Source organism: Caretta caretta, chromosome 15 (assembly GCF_965140235.1).
Source record: "Caretta caretta isolate rCarCar2 chromosome 15, rCarCar1.hap1, whole genome shotgun sequence".
Taxonomy (NCBI): domain Eukaryota; kingdom Metazoa; phylum Chordata; order Testudines; family Cheloniidae; genus Caretta; species Caretta caretta.
Window position 1 is genome coordinate 10887669 of NC_134220.1, and position 16437 is coordinate 10904105.

Below are 16437 nucleotides of genomic sequence, written 5' to 3' on the forward strand. Positions count from 1 at the left end.
GGCCCTGAGACGTTTAGGCAGAGGGATGTTAACCAGTTCACTAGACTGAATGTACAGTATTATCCATGTAGATAGCCTTTGAGCAGATAGGCCTTGGCCTCCAGGTTTTCCCTCAAAAGGCCACAAACAGTCTAACCTTTTCAATTACTTAGTAAACTGAGTTTAAAAAAGAACTGATGGGACTAATACAGTCCTGGGGCTTTGGGGAGGAATGGGCAGACTGATTCAGAGGAAAATCCAGTAAAGTTTTGGAGTGAGCTTCTGCAGGTGGACATCTTGATGAAAGTTGCAAATAAGAACTTTGAAGGCAGAAGTGGAGAAGGCTTCCCCATGAACAGCAGATCAGCTGACCCATGTTCATTTGAAGAGATACTACCGTATCTTTTTAGAAAATAGTAAAAGGAGTGATGGCTGCTAAGAATGAGACCTTCAGGAAGAGACGGAACAGGAAATAGTAAATCATGATGAACTGGAAACCTAACAGCCATGCTATCAGGCGAAATGACATGAGGTCCTGGTGTCCTAACCAACCAAACTGCTGGGACAACACAGCTTGATTTAGGGGAGCAGTAAATGGTTGCTTGATCCATGCCCGGGGACAGAAACTCCCAAAAGTAGATGTGTTGTGCCCATGCCAGTGCTAAGACCACCACCCTGGCTCGGTCCTGCTGAAACTTTCTCACGGCTCTGGGGATGACAAAAGTGAGAACAGGAGTCCCTTTCCCCCAGTGTAAATGAAAGGGGGCTGATAGACATCCTGTGCCTGCCTGCTCTTGAGCAGATCCTTGGACACCTGGCAAATATCAGATGAACCACCAAGAGTCTGAATGACCATTCATACTGATCTGCGCTTTTCTGACTTAGGTCATTGGCTGTAGCATCTTTGGTGCCATGCTTGCCAGATGCAGAGTAAAGGGAATCCCTTTGTTCCAGATGTAGCATTGCCACAAGACAAGTTGCCTGCTGACACAATGGAGGTGATCAAATTCCCCCCCATCTGTTCAGGATGTAAATTGCGACCATGTTGTGAATAAAAATTTGCATCAGTTGCCCTTTGATCTGTGGAAGAAAGGATTTGAAAGCAAGTCTGACGAGCCTCTGCTGTAGTAAGTTTATGTAGAGTTTTGATCCCTGAAGTGGACTGTGGACAATTAAGGATCCTAATTGTGCTCTCCCAACCTAGGGCAAAGGAAATCATGCCTATCATGAGCAGGGGAGAAGGACATTATTTTTAAGACATTCTCCAGCAGTGTCCACTAGAGTTTTTGATTAGGGGAGTGGGGAACACTCATTTCCCAGCTGTGAACTACTAGTTTGTACAGGATTCAACTACCCTTGCAAGGGTCACTTCCCTGGCCTTCTAATGGACGTGCATGTGCGTGTAACACAAAGGTGCAGGCAGTTATCTGGCCCAACACCTAAAGATAAAATCTCACAGGGTCTTCTAGCCTGGACCTGGCTAGGTTCGCTGCCTGGATGAGATCTCAAAACCTGCCCTGTGATGGACAAGCTAGAACCCTTGTAGAATTTAAGGTGGCCACTATGAAGGTGAAAACCCAGGCTGGACCAAGGTAGATTTTTCCTTGTTTACCCTCAGACTGGGAGATATATAGAGGGAGCACAAGATATGGGCCACCTCACTGAAAGACCGAGCTCTCATAAGCAAGTCATCTAGCTATGGATACCCCTGCAGGCGCAAGCAACATAGACAAGTCACAGCCACCTCCATGGATCTGGTGAACACTCTGGGGGCTATAACCAGCCTGAAGGGTTGAGTACCTTGTACTAATTGGTAATTGTCTACCACAAACCTCTGAGGTACTTCCTGTGCTTTTTCCTTACCAAAATGTGAAAGTAATCATTGTGAAGGTCAAGGGCCTCAAACCAGCCTGGAGGGTTAGGAGTCAGGATTAATCTCTCAGGAGAAAACCTTGCAGAATTGGATTTTCCTTATGTAATTGCTCAGTCATTCCAATTTCTAGAATTGGGTGCAGACCGCCATTCCTTCTTGAGAAAAGGAAACAACACTTCTATGGTTCTAGTTTAACAGGGCCAAGAGCTCATCCTCATCAGAAGGCTCCCTGAAAAAGAAAGGGGGCTTGAGCTTTCTCATTGTCATGAATGGGAAGAAGTACCCCCATACAGTGAGCTTTAGGGCTCAGCAAGCCAAACAAATTACTCAGATGCCTTTAAAAATAAAAAAGGGAGTTGTTCCCAAGGGCTGAGGTAAAAGAGGAAGAAGTTCAGGATCTGGGTCCTCCAAAGTTGCTCTGGGGTTCTCTGGGGCACACTCACACTTGCTGAACTAGACGCAGCACCAGCTCCGGCTGAGGTGGAAGATATTTTCCTCCTCTGATGGTTTCTTTTTTTAAATTTCACTTTAAAAAAGACCGTCTAGCCCTACTGCTGGTAGTCTGATTCCAGGAAGGACTGTTGAAATTGTCCCTTGTGAAATCTAAACTATTTCCTGCAAATAAAAGCTGACTCAAGCCCAGAGACATCTCCATGGACTTTGTGACCTTAATCCTTTCCAGAACCTCCGTCCCAGAGCGGAAAGATTGGTTCCTTTAAAAGGCAGGTCCATGACCTTGACTTGCATCTTGGTGGAGAGGAGAGTTTTGGAGCCAAGAGCGTTTCTTAAGGGACCCAAGCATGTTCAAAGTCCTAGTATAGTGCTGTCTGAGACATCAACGGACGCTTTGGGAGTATGCTTAGACACCTGGCCTTCCTTAAACAATACCACACATCCCTGTATCTTCTCATAAAGAGAGCTGGTCAACATTTTTCATTCACAGCATTTTAAAAATAAAAAACAAAAATGGCCTCTCTTTGAAAGGAAAAGCTTTTTTAATATTGATTTTTAATCTTCCAGTTTTTTGTAAAAAACCCCCAAACATTTGAAGTTTCGGGGGGTTGTTTTTACCCTTTCCCTCCATTTTCCCCTTAATTCTTGAGCAATGGCTAGTATTTTCCCTACGTGCACTTTTTCATTTTTTCTTTTCCAAAGGTCAGAGAAGTTTACAAAAACAAAAACAAAACATTCATATACTTGTTCTCCGTGGCAACAATTTTTTTTTCAAAGATTTGAAATTAAAAAAAAAAATTGTGATCAAAATGGAAAGTGGTTCCATTTCAAACCCAGCAACACAAATTTCAAATTTGCTCATTAAATTGTTTTTCCATTTTTCTGCTCACAAATGTGCTGAGCTCAAGATCCTGCCTTTGATTAGGCAGGAAACTTATATCTGGCAATAGCTACCTTGGCAGCTGGCAGTTCATAGATTTTAAGACCAGGGAAACCACTGTGATAATCTAGCCTGACTTTCTGCATAACACAGGCCATAGGATTTCACCTAGTAATTCCTGCATCATGCCCATGTCTTCTGGCTGAGTTAGAGCACATCTTTTAGACTGACACTCCATCTTGATTTGAAGATTTAAAGTGACAGAGAATCTACCACATTCCTAGGCTTGTTGTGTCAGGCTTGTCTAGCAGTTAACCTTCCACCTTAACACATTCAGTTGTTTGAGCCTCTGGTCCCCAGAAGTAGATGACAACTTCCCAGCTTTAAATATTTCACTTGCAGCTGAAATCACAATTGAACTTGGGGTAGGATTCTGGAAAAACAATCCAAATCTTTCCCTGGGAACTGGTAGAAGGATCTAGGAGTCTGACAAATCAAGGCGCAGAGCCCAGATGGTGCCTGCCAAATCCTGGGAGGCTCTGGGGTCACACAGAGGAGGGAAAGGAGTAGTCATGGCAGTCTCATCAGTTGCTAAGGTACCACGGGCACCTTAGAGGATAGTCCTCACCAGTTCCTGCCTCTCAGAGTACCAATGTCCTGTGGATCAGCAGTGCTACTGGATGTGGAGTCAGAGAGAGGTCAGGTAGTCCCTAAGGAGACTGCCTTCTTTGGAGGAGACTTCCTGCAGAAGAGGAGATCTAGGTCTCCTCAATTCCTTACACTAAAGAAATCACAGATGCGGGAGGACCACAGGGCCAGACACAACAAGGGGTAGATACCCCTAACGAGGAGATCCTGGGTAACTCTTTAACTGGGCTCTCCAAGGTGACAAGGTTCCAAAGATGTCGCTGTATTAAAATGAGGCTCCCCATGAGGAAGAACCATAGCTGACTGGTACAGAACAGTCTTTTCATAGACCTGGATATCATACCATACTGAACTCAGATCTCATGGGAGCAGAGAGCCCCCCAGACCGGAGGGTGGCACAGACTTGCCTCAGAACCACAACACCAAGGAGTCATCCACACATGGCTGGAGGAAGACCATTTTGGAGAGAGCCTCTCCGGAAATGATCCCACTGGGGAGAAGCAGCTGGGGCTTGGCACGGAGAATGGGGACATCCCTCGCACCGGAGCTCTGAGGGTGTGTATTTCTGTTGGAGTGGCCAGGTGAATCAAAATGATGCTCCGAAGCAGAGGATCATTCCAATCAACCCAGATCTAAGAGGTCCTTCCTTGTGAGAAACTCCTACGATCCAAGCAGGCAAATTACATCAGAGTTAACCTAGATCTAACTGCAGGATGCTTTCTGGAGCACTCCTCCTTTTTGCTATGAGGCTTACTGAACTCTCCTTCCAGGCCTGTCTAAGGAACCTGGAGCCTTAGCTGGGGGAACCAAACTGAGCAGTTCCTTGTGGGGCATCTTTTAATTTTGGACATTCTCTTTCTGCCTGTGTTCTCTCTCTTGGCTTCCACTCTAAGGGAGATTTCAAAGACACATTACACAGCCCTAGACACTCCTCCACAGAAGGTCTCCTAGAATACTGCACCTCCAAAGCCTATGGCAGCAAAAAGTTCTGCTGTTTTCTTTTTGGGTCCTTTTAGAAGGGCCCCTTACAAGCCATCACAGCATTTCCCCCAGGCATGAAAGGCACTTTTCGTGCTTTTATGGAGTAGGAAACATAGGACAAGAGGAGCATTATTTAAAGCCAGTCTTTCTGGTAGCGTTCTCTCTCTTGGGCAAACCCTGACAAAACAGTCAAGAAATTAGAAAGGAGAAGTATGCATTCCTAAAACTAATTATAAAAGTACAAATGCTGTGTGTCTTACATGACTGAAGGGAGAGGTTGGTTCTGTGACACTGTTTGGAAGGCAGAGGGACGGTTACTAGATGCAGGGTATTTGTGCTCTATGGAACTTAAGGCTAAGAGAGGAGCGTGCCCCTGACTTTCCACTACCGATCAAAACAGTTCTGTGGCCATTGAGCAGACTCATGACTCCTGCAATTGCGCTCTGGAGACATTACCATGGAACAGGACATACGGATACAGCACATTTACTTTCTGTGGTAGAAGACAGAAAAAATGTAAAGAAGTGACTAATGTGTATATTGATTCCCAGAGCACTGAACACTTCCCCTTTCTCCCAAGATTGATTGGAAGCATTAAGCAGCTGCAAGTTACTGTGATGTATATTTTGTTCATCCCAAGATGCACGTATCAATCATTCTATAAGACAAAACACAGATACCAGACAACACCACTCCAAGTAGAACCACCTAACTTTATAGGTGACAAAGAATTCCTGAAAGCTACATTGATATGACACAGCCAATTGGTGAGGATACTCTTTTCCAACCCATTTTCTTCTCTCCAAACGTTAAGGCATTCACACACCATAAAACCATCTTATGCCCTCCTCTGGGCTGCTGCTGGTGCCCTCTTTCAGAAGAGACACAGATACTGAAGTCCTCATCTGTCATGGTCAGCATTTCATGGCACTTTCTGCAAAAATTAGGGTGCTAATCACAGTGTCCTAGCAAGATTCCAATATAGATAATTACATTCTACCTCCCTAAAATCCCCAAGAAGTTCTAATTGGCTATGGTGTCCTTCAAGTCCTGTCCTAAACAACTGTGCAATGGTTTTGTGCACTGATAATTAAACAGTTACTGTGCTCCACCCCAGAAGCGGTGGCATATCAGCAGTAGACCAAAGCAATCCCTATCTGTAATAACTTGCATTATTTCTTAAGTGCATAAAGTGCTTTAAGGATCCATTAAGGTGAAAGTGGTAACATTATACAGCACCTATTACACCACAAAATGCTCACCCTTCCCAGTGCATAACAGGCTAAGATCTTTATCACTTCAAATTCTACCCCACTTGTTTTCCAGCATGTGACAGGCACATGTGCTCATTGAGGACTGACTGAATTGGAGTTAGAGGAGCCCATCTGGTTTTGAATGATCAGCTGACATAAAACAGCTATCATAAAATGCAGAACCACCTGGAGCTTTGGGCAGCTTGCTTGCCAGATTTTCTTCCAGCTTCCTAAAAATGTCACTTCTGGCCCAAGACTCAGCAAGAGAAGTTTCAGCCCAAAAGATTTCTTTTTAACCGAAAGTTACAAAGGGGTCAGCCATGAGGCTGAGAATCAAAAACGAGCCACAGCTACACAGTTTGGTTCTTGATCAGAACATCTCCTTAGTTCAGGTGTGTTCAGATCTAGGGTTTGAATGGCTTTCAAACACCTTAACCATGAGACTATGGGACTCCAAAGCCTCAGAGGCATCTCCGGAGAGATTCAGGGGAGGGGGCAGAGCACGCAGTCTCCCCTCTCTCAGGTTCCATCTTCTCCATGAGCAAGCAAGGGGCTTCTGTTCAAAATCATTACAGGCCAGGCACATCTGGCCACAACCCCCTGCATGAAAATTCCAGCCACCCAAACCTTCTGCTGACCTGTGGTTTACCTGATCACCAGGAAGCACCCCTTCCTGCCCAGCAAAGAGATAACCTGATCCATCTTCACCCATCAGACTTACCTTCCCAAACTGCTCAAAATACTGTTTCACATCCTCCACGGTAGTGTTCACAGAGAGACCCCCCACAAATATCTTCTTCGTCCGCGTTACCATCTGGGAAAGGGAAGGACAGGGATTCATAGGAGAAACAGAGTTAGCAGAGAACAAGATCTGTCTCCAAAACCTCATTTGTGAGCTGAAGAGCATGTAGTGCACTGTATCCCACTGGGAGACTGCCCGCACCAGTGGGACAGAGTCCCCTAACGAAACACTGTATCTACTGAAGGACATGTTTCAGGCCCCAGAAATTTCATCCTGTGAAACTCCATCACTCAAGTGCAATCTCAGACTCACCCAAGCATGCGCCATATTGCTGTCTCCTACCCTTTCCCTCCCTAGCCCCCAGCATGCACAAGCTCACTCACTGCCCGTGGGACTTGCCAGGGCACGGCCACTAATCTCCCATCTAACCCCCTGGGGACGGGTACAGCATATTAAAGTCTTTCCCCCACTAATCGTTCAGTCACCCACTTTCACAGAGTGCTGCCATCTCCTTCCCTACCCTCCCGTCACTCACATGGGGCACTGCTGTCACCCTGCCAATCCCCAGCTCACCCTCCCACCCTGCAGTTTCCCTGAAATGGGAAAGCAGAGCATGGCTATGATGCTGCGATGTGAAGCCATCAGGTTTAAGGAGCCAGAGGAAATGCCCAGTTAAGCTTTCTTGTGCATTTGGGAGGAGGCAAAGGAAGAAACCCTCCCCTTTCTCTTCCCCCAGCCACAGCAGACTGAGGAGGAATAACTGAGGGGGGCGATGGCTGCTAGGATGAAGCACACTGGTGTCCTTTGAACTGATGCTCCAGCTGCATCCTCCCCTCAGCCCCTTGGCCACACCCCTGCTCCAGCAGGAACACATGGTCCTAATAACCCCAAGGAGCATGGGGCTAATCCGCAGCAATTCCAGGCTTGGAGAGCAGCCTGTTCTAACACTAAAGCACCTTCTGTCACCAAACTGCTTAATGGAATTAACCCAATTCCTACCATGTGCTTCCTGGCTCGTTACTCAGGATACCTGTTCACTAATTGTTCTCTGCTTCTGATCCCTTGTGCTTTCCTCCCCACATCATTCTCTTCTTCCACTCTGCAATTCTCTCCCTCATCAGCCCGTTCTCCCCCTGCAGTACTTGGGGTGAGATTGTAGGCTCTCGTCCTCCAGCCCAGTTAAGTGAGACCCCCCCCCCAAATCTGCATTCTACTTTGAAGGCAAATTGCCAATTTGCTCTTCACTCTGCAGTTAAAAGTTTCTCATTGAGCATCTAGTAGAACCTCCACAGCTGCTGGCTTCCATCGAGCGCCCACCTTCCTGGTGCAGGTCAAGCCCAATGTCCTTCTCTCTCTGGCCTTTCTAGTGCTGGTGTGCACCCTGACTTTCCACAAAATGAAGTTCTTTCTCCCACACCTCTCCCCAGTCCATCCTACATGTCTCCTGCCACAGATTGGAACTACTTCATGTTTCTTGCAGGCCCTCAGGTTCCAGATACAGGCTACCAAAGAGCAGAAGGTGCTGTGTTCTTGAGCAGACTTCTGCATTTCATCAGCTCCACTCATGAAGCACACTCTAACCGTAGTGGAGTAGAGCTTGGGCTATTCCAACCCCACACTGACAATCACAAGAGCATCCCAAAGCTCCCTAGTGAGCTAGACCATGCACAACAGAATGCAAGTCTGGAGGTGGAGCACCAAAGGTCATCATTAAGGTAGGAACTAAGCCTGAGTATCAATCATCAAAGCCTTAAGGACCAGTGCTGGCGGGTGCACCAAGATGTCCTTCCAGCATCCTCTGGACAAAGGCACAAAGAGGATTTAAGTTCCTTGAGTTGCACCTTTTCAATTTGTAAAGGCTGCACATGCTACCTACCTTGGGCTGTGCTCGGCGGGGGAATGCTACTTTTGGGTCGATCTGAAAGAGACATGGGAGAGAGAGAGCAGGTGAACATATAATACATGAAATGTAGGCAATTAAAGTAGGCTCTCCACAAACTTTGCTCAAGTGATAGTTTGCCAGACCCAAGGAAGACACCTAATGAGCATAAAGTAGACTGCAGACAACTTTATCTTCTAATAGAGGTGTGATCCCTGGAGACTACAGTTCCCAGCATGCAATGTTCCATCTGAATGTGAGCAGCAGCCGTTCAGCACAAGATGGAACACCACAGGCTGGGATTAGCAGTCTCTGTTAGCCAGTCCTCATTGTTCAGACTCCACCTTGACCACCCTGTACCAACAATGTCATATTAAAGTACTTTATTCTCCCCTTCACTCTGGCTAAGGGTACAGAGCTCACCTGGTTAATAGTGAAGCAGGAAACAGTCTGCACATAAAAAGCTAAGAACTTCAGCCCCAAAAGCATGGATTCACATGAGAAGGGAAGATGTGAACTAAACTGAAGAGTCCCAAGGACAGAAAGTTGCAATACAGACTCCTGTCATCAAATCACACAGTATACTGCTGCCCCTTCTGCAGGTTGTATGCTGTGCAATAAAAAGAATCAGTTCCAATCATCCTACTGTGCTAGATACGCCTATCTGTTTGGTGTATTACTAAACCTGCTGTCCACTAGAGTGCCTTTATCTCAGCACCAATATTCAGATGGTGCACATTCTGCTAGGGTCAGCAATGGATGAACGCATGGCTGCACTATTCTTACCACCACCACAACTTAAACTAGGAAAATACTAATGCACTGAAAACGAAACACCCACTATAATGCACACACAGCAACTCTTGTGATGTCACCTTTACATTAGAAATGATCCAAATCTACAAATGACCTTAGAGAGCCCTGTACTAAAGGAGGGTCTGTTCAGCCCACAGCTGGAAAGTCTGTAGCTAGGAGAGGAGCTGAGAAGTTTGTCCCATTAGCCCAGCAGCTCAAACAGCCCGCAAGGAAACTGCACCTCTCCAGCTCCTCTCACTGCTATTGTTCTACTTTCCAGCCTGGCTTTTCTCCCTTCGTTCATCCTTTCATTTGTCAGACAGAACCCAAAGCTCAGTACCTCTTCAGATCACTCCCCTCTGCCTTCCCACCTCCATCCTGATTCACAACCTAGAACATAAATAAACTCAGCGTATAAGTATACAGAGGCAAAAGTGAAGAACATAAATAAACCTCCCCTTATGACCGCCAAACACAGCAACATACCCTCTTGGTGCCTCATAGGGACATCTGAGCACCTTTCCTTCTCCTCCCCCTTCCTCCCAATCCAATCCTCTGGCTTTCTGGCTAGTGCAGAAATCCTCAGTGAATTCTGAGGACAGAGGACGGCAGGAGACCAAGAGGCCGATGGCAGATAATAAGCAAAAACAATAATCTACTGTCTTTTAGTTCTCAGCCAGTGTCATTCAGCTCCTGCCAAGAAGATGCTTTCATACACAGCAAAGTTAAGCCCAGGCCTCATTTTTTCATTACCCTGAGCGTGATAAACTGGGTAGAGATAACGTATCCACCTGGCTAGAGGGGGCAGGCAGTAATTTCACAAATTCTTCTGCACAACTATCTACTGTTGCTGGTAAACTGAGGCCTAACCAACCAACTGCAGACACGTAACTGAAGGTGCACAGAGGAGAGAGCGTTCAATACAAGACTCAAGGTACTAAAAGGGGGCTATTCCTCAAGTACAGGAATTTTCATAATTAAAGGAGAAGTGGTGGTAATCACTTCCTGTATCCCTGGTATTAAAGCCAATAATCTGGTTGAGTTTTACTTCACTGTCAGTCATGGATGTGATAAAGATTTGTACACAAGGAATTCAGAGTTCCTCAGATAATGTCCTAAAAAATGTAACCAGTATCTGATAGTGGTTAGGGGTGTTATTTAAATACTTGTCACTTTCATTTCACGTTACTAACCTTTAGGGACAAATTGTGCCCATGGTTATATCCATGGAATCCCACCGACCTCACAAGTGTAAACAAGGGCACAACTGGGCCCTTCATTACCACTTTTCAGGCCACGTAACACTGTTTAATTCCCATGTAAGCTCATATAACGACATTTAACTTGCTGACATCATTATCTGTGTTATCTATATCCATTAGCTGGGATCTGAAGCGATTCAAAAAAGCACAATTGTCATATCTCTAGTGCAAGCTTTGTTACATTTGTTAATAGTGAATCTGAACATGCCTACAGTACCCCTTTCACACACACACACAAATAAAAACAGCAAAAGCAAAAAAAACCCAAGCAAGAAAACCTCTAACACATCAATGTTTCTAGGGCACATAGAGAAACTGAAGGCAGCAGTCGTCTGCAGCTTTACAAAGGCACGCAAATCTTTTACCTTGAGACGGCAAAGCCAACTCTCATATCAAGCATTTCCATAAATAACCCCTGTAGGCTGCTATCTAGCTTACAAACAAAGAGAAGTCTGAAAGGCACAAGGTTTCCTCCAGAGAATCAGGCCAACAACATTAATTACAATAGAAAGAATCAGAAAACAATGAAGCAACAAGTTGGGCAGACATTATCTACCAAGTGCTGTTTACCGGGAGACACCAAAAACAGAGAATGGGGTGTAGTTACAGGACGCTGGGCCTTTTCCCACAAAGTTTTATAAAAGCCTAAGTTAGGATTCAGATGAGTTGGTGACATTTAGTCCATGACTAACAGCAGAGACTTTCAACTAAAGAGGGGGAAAAAAACAAAACAAAAAACCCCACACATCTAAGGCTCCAAACAGGACTACAAAATCAGCATGTTTTAGGGGAATTGAGAGCCACTGAACTGCACATATAGATCAGTCTTAGATCCTAATCCAGCAATTACCAGGCAACATACCCCAAAACATTCAGCCCAGATTTAAACTTTAAAAAGAGAGAGAAAAAAAGAAAAAAAAATCCAAGTTCCTGACAAAGAAAGGACTTTAGAGAAACTGCCACCATTCTTCCTGCTTCCTCAGCATACAATCAGCAAGCCAGATGCATCAGAGAATTTCAATGGCTGGCCAGCCCCACATGTTCTTTACGCCACAAGTCCCTTCTCTTTTCCTTCAGCACACTTACCCATTCCACATCCCCTCCCTTTCCTGGGCCCACCCAGTGGATTGCAGAATTGCTTTAAGACCAGAAGCAGCATTAGTTTAGACAGGTAAGAATGGAGACCATAGATTGCATCTCACTTCTGTCCCAGAAATGCTCTTGGGATTGCTGCCACCATCAACATCCATCACTCACCTTTTGGTTAGTCTCTAAGGTGCCACAAGTACTCCTTTTCTTTTTGCGAATACAGACTAACACAGCTGTTACTCAGAAACTTTTCAAGAGTGAGCTAGGCCAGTCCCACAGATTCACCATCAGACCCCATGTTTATACGGACTATAAAATAAAACAAGCCTGCCCCCACCCCAAAACATTTAATCAGAATCCTCCCCCAAAGCTAAACTAACTTTACACCACTCTCACAAGAGGACGAGGTTTTTAAGACTCCTGGCAATCTGCACACTGCAGAGGCGGCTGGAATAGGTTTAACCAGGAGCTCCCACGGGGAGGAAGGTCCTGTATACATCAAAGGGAACGATCCATGCAGTTAAACAGGAACAGACATAAATCTTACCGCAGCTCATGCTGTAAGCCTCAAGAAAGGGTCTCTCTCTCTCCCGCTCTCTCTATTCAACTCAGATAAAGAATCTGATGCCTGAACTGCCTCACTAGACTTCAAGTTACACATGTGGACTTTTAATTAGTTCATGGCTGGAACTGGAACTTATTTTTTTCCCCATGTGCCCCCACCACTTGTATCCCCACCCCTGGGTCAATATTAAGCAAAAGAGGAATTTGACAACACAAAAGTCACTAAAACTACTCAGACAAAAGATCTCTAACACCCACTCCCCAAACACAGATCCTACATATCTCCCTGATGCCAAGGGCTTGCAGTGCAGGAACTGACAGTCTATGCTGAGAAACCCAATGATTCTTTAAAAAACTATCTACAAGTTCACAAAGTGGCTAGAACAGCTTGTAATTGCAAGAACGGATGTACCACCCTGGGGGATGGAGGCACCACTGATATCTCAAAGAGCAGAAGATGGCCCACAGAGGCACCTTCTGAGCACACTAGGAGACAATAAACTTCAGGAATTCATGGCCATTGCAAATTTGTATCCTGGGGAAGCCATAAGAGAGCATGAGGCAACAACTCCTCAACACAAAGGGATATGGGTCTATAACAGGGGTTCTCAAACTGGGGGTCATGACCTATTAGGGAGTTGCAAGGTAATTACATGGGGGGTTGCAAGCTGTCAGCCTCCACCCCAAAACCCTGCTTCACCTCCAGCATTTATAATAGTATTAAATATTTTAAAAAATGCGTTTTTGATTTATAAAGGGGGTCGCACTCAGAGGCTTGCTGTGTGAAGGGGGTCACCAATACAAAAGTTTGAGAACCACTGGTCTATAGCATCACCAGAGAGAACAGGCCTAGCTCTTTGTAAGGGTCAAGCGCCCATCATGGAGGGAAGGAGTACTTGTGGCACCTTAGAGACAAACCAATTTATTTGAGCATAAGCTTTCGTGAGCTACAGCAGAAAGCTTATGCTCAAATAAACTGGTTAGTCTCTAAGGTGCCACAAGTCCTCCTTTTCTTTTTACATGAGAGCGTGAGGCTCTGCATGTCCTCTCCACTTACGGGGCAGTTGCTCCCATAGACACTGTTAGTTTCACATGGACACACTTTTTCTTGTGCAGTCCTGAATATATTCAGTCTTTTCAACTCACAAAGTGCCACCATCAGTTTCTCGAAAGGGATTCTTGCAATCAGTAGGCAGAATGAAAAATCATAACCTGGGATTCATAATCAATATTCAAACATTCACAAACCAATCCATACTTGGTCATCCACAGCTCAGAAGAACAGCCAGTTAGCAAACCATCACCAGGATGCAGAAGGGCAGGATAATTCTTTATCAATAATCAATAGTCTATAACCCCTCATTGGGAATCAAACACCACAATCAATCAGTGTTCTAAGCACTGAGGCTCAGTTGACAAATGAACCCCCTTAGATGGGAGAAGAAACCTCACCGTCTTGGAGTCCAGTTCATGTCTGGATTGGGCCAGAACCTTGTCCACACCGGCCTGGTCCATGAACGTGACGAACCCGAACCCCCTGCACCCCGAATCCCAGGCAGGAGATGGGGGGAGGAGCAAAGAAGAGAGAAAGTTGGTTAAAGTCGGGCCCCGGCTCTGGCGAGGAGCAAAGGAGGAGCAGGGGCTGGTCTTCTCACCTGGATCTCTTTGTCAGCGGGTCCCGCATCACCAGACACTCCTTCACCTCCCCGAACTGGCTGAAGTATTCCCGCAAGCCCTCTGCAACCAAAACACAAGGCCATGGGCCCCTGCCTAGCGCCGGCCCCTCGGGGCTCCCTCCCCACCGCGCCGCCCCGCCCGGCCCACGGAGAAAGCGCCCCAGGCCCGGAGCCGACCCCTGGTGGCGAAGAGCGACGCGCCCCCCACACGCGCGTTCGGGGGCGGCCGCGGCTCCCCCCCCTTCCCCGGGAAGAGGCATCCAGGGAGCCCTACAGAGCGGATTCCCCCCCCGGAATAACAGCCCGGGCCGGGCGGAGCAGAGCCCCGACCCCGCTCCGCCCGGGGAGTTGGGAAAGTTTGGGTGGCAGGTGCCCGGTCCGGAGCTCGGCCGGGGCCCGCGGGGGAGTGGGAGCGCCGCGGGGAGCGGCCCCTGCCCGGCGGGCCTCACCTTGCGTGGTTTGCCAGCTCAGTCCCCCGATGAACATTTTGCTGCGGGAGACACAAAAAGAGCCGTGAATGGAGCGCGGCGGGCCGGGGGGCGGCCGGCGGGCCGGGGCGGGCCGCCCGGCGGCGGGAGGGGAGCAGCGCGGGGGCAGCAGGCGGGGCGGGCTGCTCGGCTCCAGCGGGGGAGCGGACCCGGCGCGCCGCGGATGCGGGACGAGCTGCCCAGGCTGGGCGGGGGGGGGGGGGACCCTGCGCGGCCCCCGGGGGGGCGGGGCGGGCTGCCGGGTGCCGGGGTCAGCGCGTGGCCTTATGCCCGGCTCGGGGCGGGGGGGCTCGGGTCCGGACTCCGGCGGCGGCCGGCGGCGGGGCGAGCTCGCAGGGATCGGCCATGTTGGCAGCGGCCGCCGCCACCGCCGAGCCTGTCCGGGCCACGAGCTCGCGGGGAGCTGGCTGGAGCCGGCGGGAGAGGCGCGCTGCCGGCCCCGGCTCCCGCCCCCCGCCGCGGCGGGCGGAGCGGTACCAGGGATCGTGCGGGGAGTCCGGGGAGGCGAGGCCGGGCTGGCTGGCTTCTGTCTCCATTCGGACCTCTTCTCCCTGCGAGGCGCAGAGCCGCACTCCCGGGGCAGATGAGCGCTGGAAAAGGGGCCGGACGGACAGGCCATGCTGCCCCCTCCCCCGACCCCTCTCAGCCAGGCGGGGAGGGAGGGAGGAGGGCCCGGCGGGGACAACCTGCCCGGCTCCTCCCACCCCCGGCGGGCGGGCAGCCGGCGTGCGCATAAAACCCGGCCGGCTGCTGCCTGCCTGGCCGCCTGCACCGGGGGGACGGCAGCGAGCGGGGCTCGGGCAGAGCCGCGCCCAGGCCAGGCAAGTACAGCGGAGTCGACCCGTCCGCGGCTGGTACCGCCCAGGAGAAGAGCAGGGACGGGAGCCGCGGTGTGCGCGCCCCACCTGGCCCCCGTCTCCAGCCCCGGGGGAGGGAGCCTGTAGCCGGCGCCCGGAGGATTCTCACCTGGCTCGCCATGGAGGGGCTGCTGGGGCTCACGCAGCGTGGTGCGCGCAGCTAGAAACAAAGGGGGCCTGGAGCTGGCCCCGGGAAGCTTGTGCTGAGTCGCGTCTGGCTTTGGCGTGCTACCGTGCGGGTCTCCGCTGCTCTGGGGGACCGGGCAGCGCGTCCTAGAGCGGTGGAGCGGAGCTATTTCTGCCAAGAAAGCCGCGTAACAAGCTCCCAAGTGCTGGCTGCAGTTGGGGCTGTTCAAACGTGCGGGCTTAAAACGGGGCTGGAGCGGCCTAACTTTAGGCACTCACGTTTGAAAACATGGCACCGTGCGGCACAAAAGGAAAGCGCGCTGTGAAAGCCCCCGAGAGGCTTCTGTGGAGAGCCCTGCAGCCCCGCTGGCTCAGATGCGCGTCCGGGTTTAGCTTTGTTAGTCTGCCTAAAACTTGGCTTTGCGCTTCTTTCACTTACCCTGAATGGAGGCCAAATGCCCCCGTGAGCTTGAGTGGGGCAGGAATGTGAGCCATACTCCTCTCCAGGGCTGCCTTGCACACCTGGGACATCACCTCCAGCCTGATCCACCAGGGCACAGAGGAGAAGTTTGGTCTGAGAGGGTTAAATCAATTTGACAACAATAACAGGTATCCCAGACCTGAAGAAAAGCCCCCTGTAAGCTCAAAAGCTGGTTTCTTGCACCTACAGAAGTTGATCCAATAAAAGATATTTCCTCAACTACCTTGTCTCTTTAATATCATGGGACCAACACTGCATACAGTAACATGTGACACAAACATAGCCTGAAGCAGGATCTGCGTGTTGTGGCATGTACCATATTTAAACAAGACTGCTTCTCTTCCCCCCCCCTCCCCCCGGCTGTGGTACTCTTGCATAGCCCCAGTATCCCACAAGCATTAGCTAAAGCAG

General features: G+C 48.9%; 1 protein-coding gene across 15 annotated transcripts in view; it reads right to left on the minus strand.

The window, feature by feature from the left end:
* Nucleotides 1–16192, minus strand: part of MSI1 (musashi RNA binding protein 1) — a 37805-nt gene extending 21613 nt beyond the window's left edge. For 2 of the 15 annotated variants that reach the window (XM_048822116.2, XM_048822114.2), the window contains exons 1-6: nucleotides 15040–15241; nucleotides 14524–14564; nucleotides 14054–14135; nucleotides 13851–13935; nucleotides 8686–8727; nucleotides 6789–6881 (exon numbers count right to left, since the gene is read on the minus strand). In XM_048822116.2, coding sequence (XP_048678073.1) covers nucleotides 6789–6881; nucleotides 8686–8727; nucleotides 13851–13935; nucleotides 14054–14135; nucleotides 14524–14564; nucleotides 15040–15098 — 402 coding nt within the window. In that variant the 5' untranslated portion in view covers nucleotides 15099–15241. Of the gene's footprint in view, nucleotides 1–6788; nucleotides 6882–8685; nucleotides 8728–9969; nucleotides 9995–11607; nucleotides 11735–12002; nucleotides 12027–12381; nucleotides 12446–13850; nucleotides 13936–14053; nucleotides 14136–14523; nucleotides 14565–15039; nucleotides 15242–15528; nucleotides 15875–15984 lie in introns of those variants that run through there. The other 13 variants (XM_048822117.2, XM_048822115.2, XM_048822123.2 and 10 more) reach the window with 12 other exon arrangements.
* Nucleotides 16193–16437: the final 245 nt, after the last annotated feature.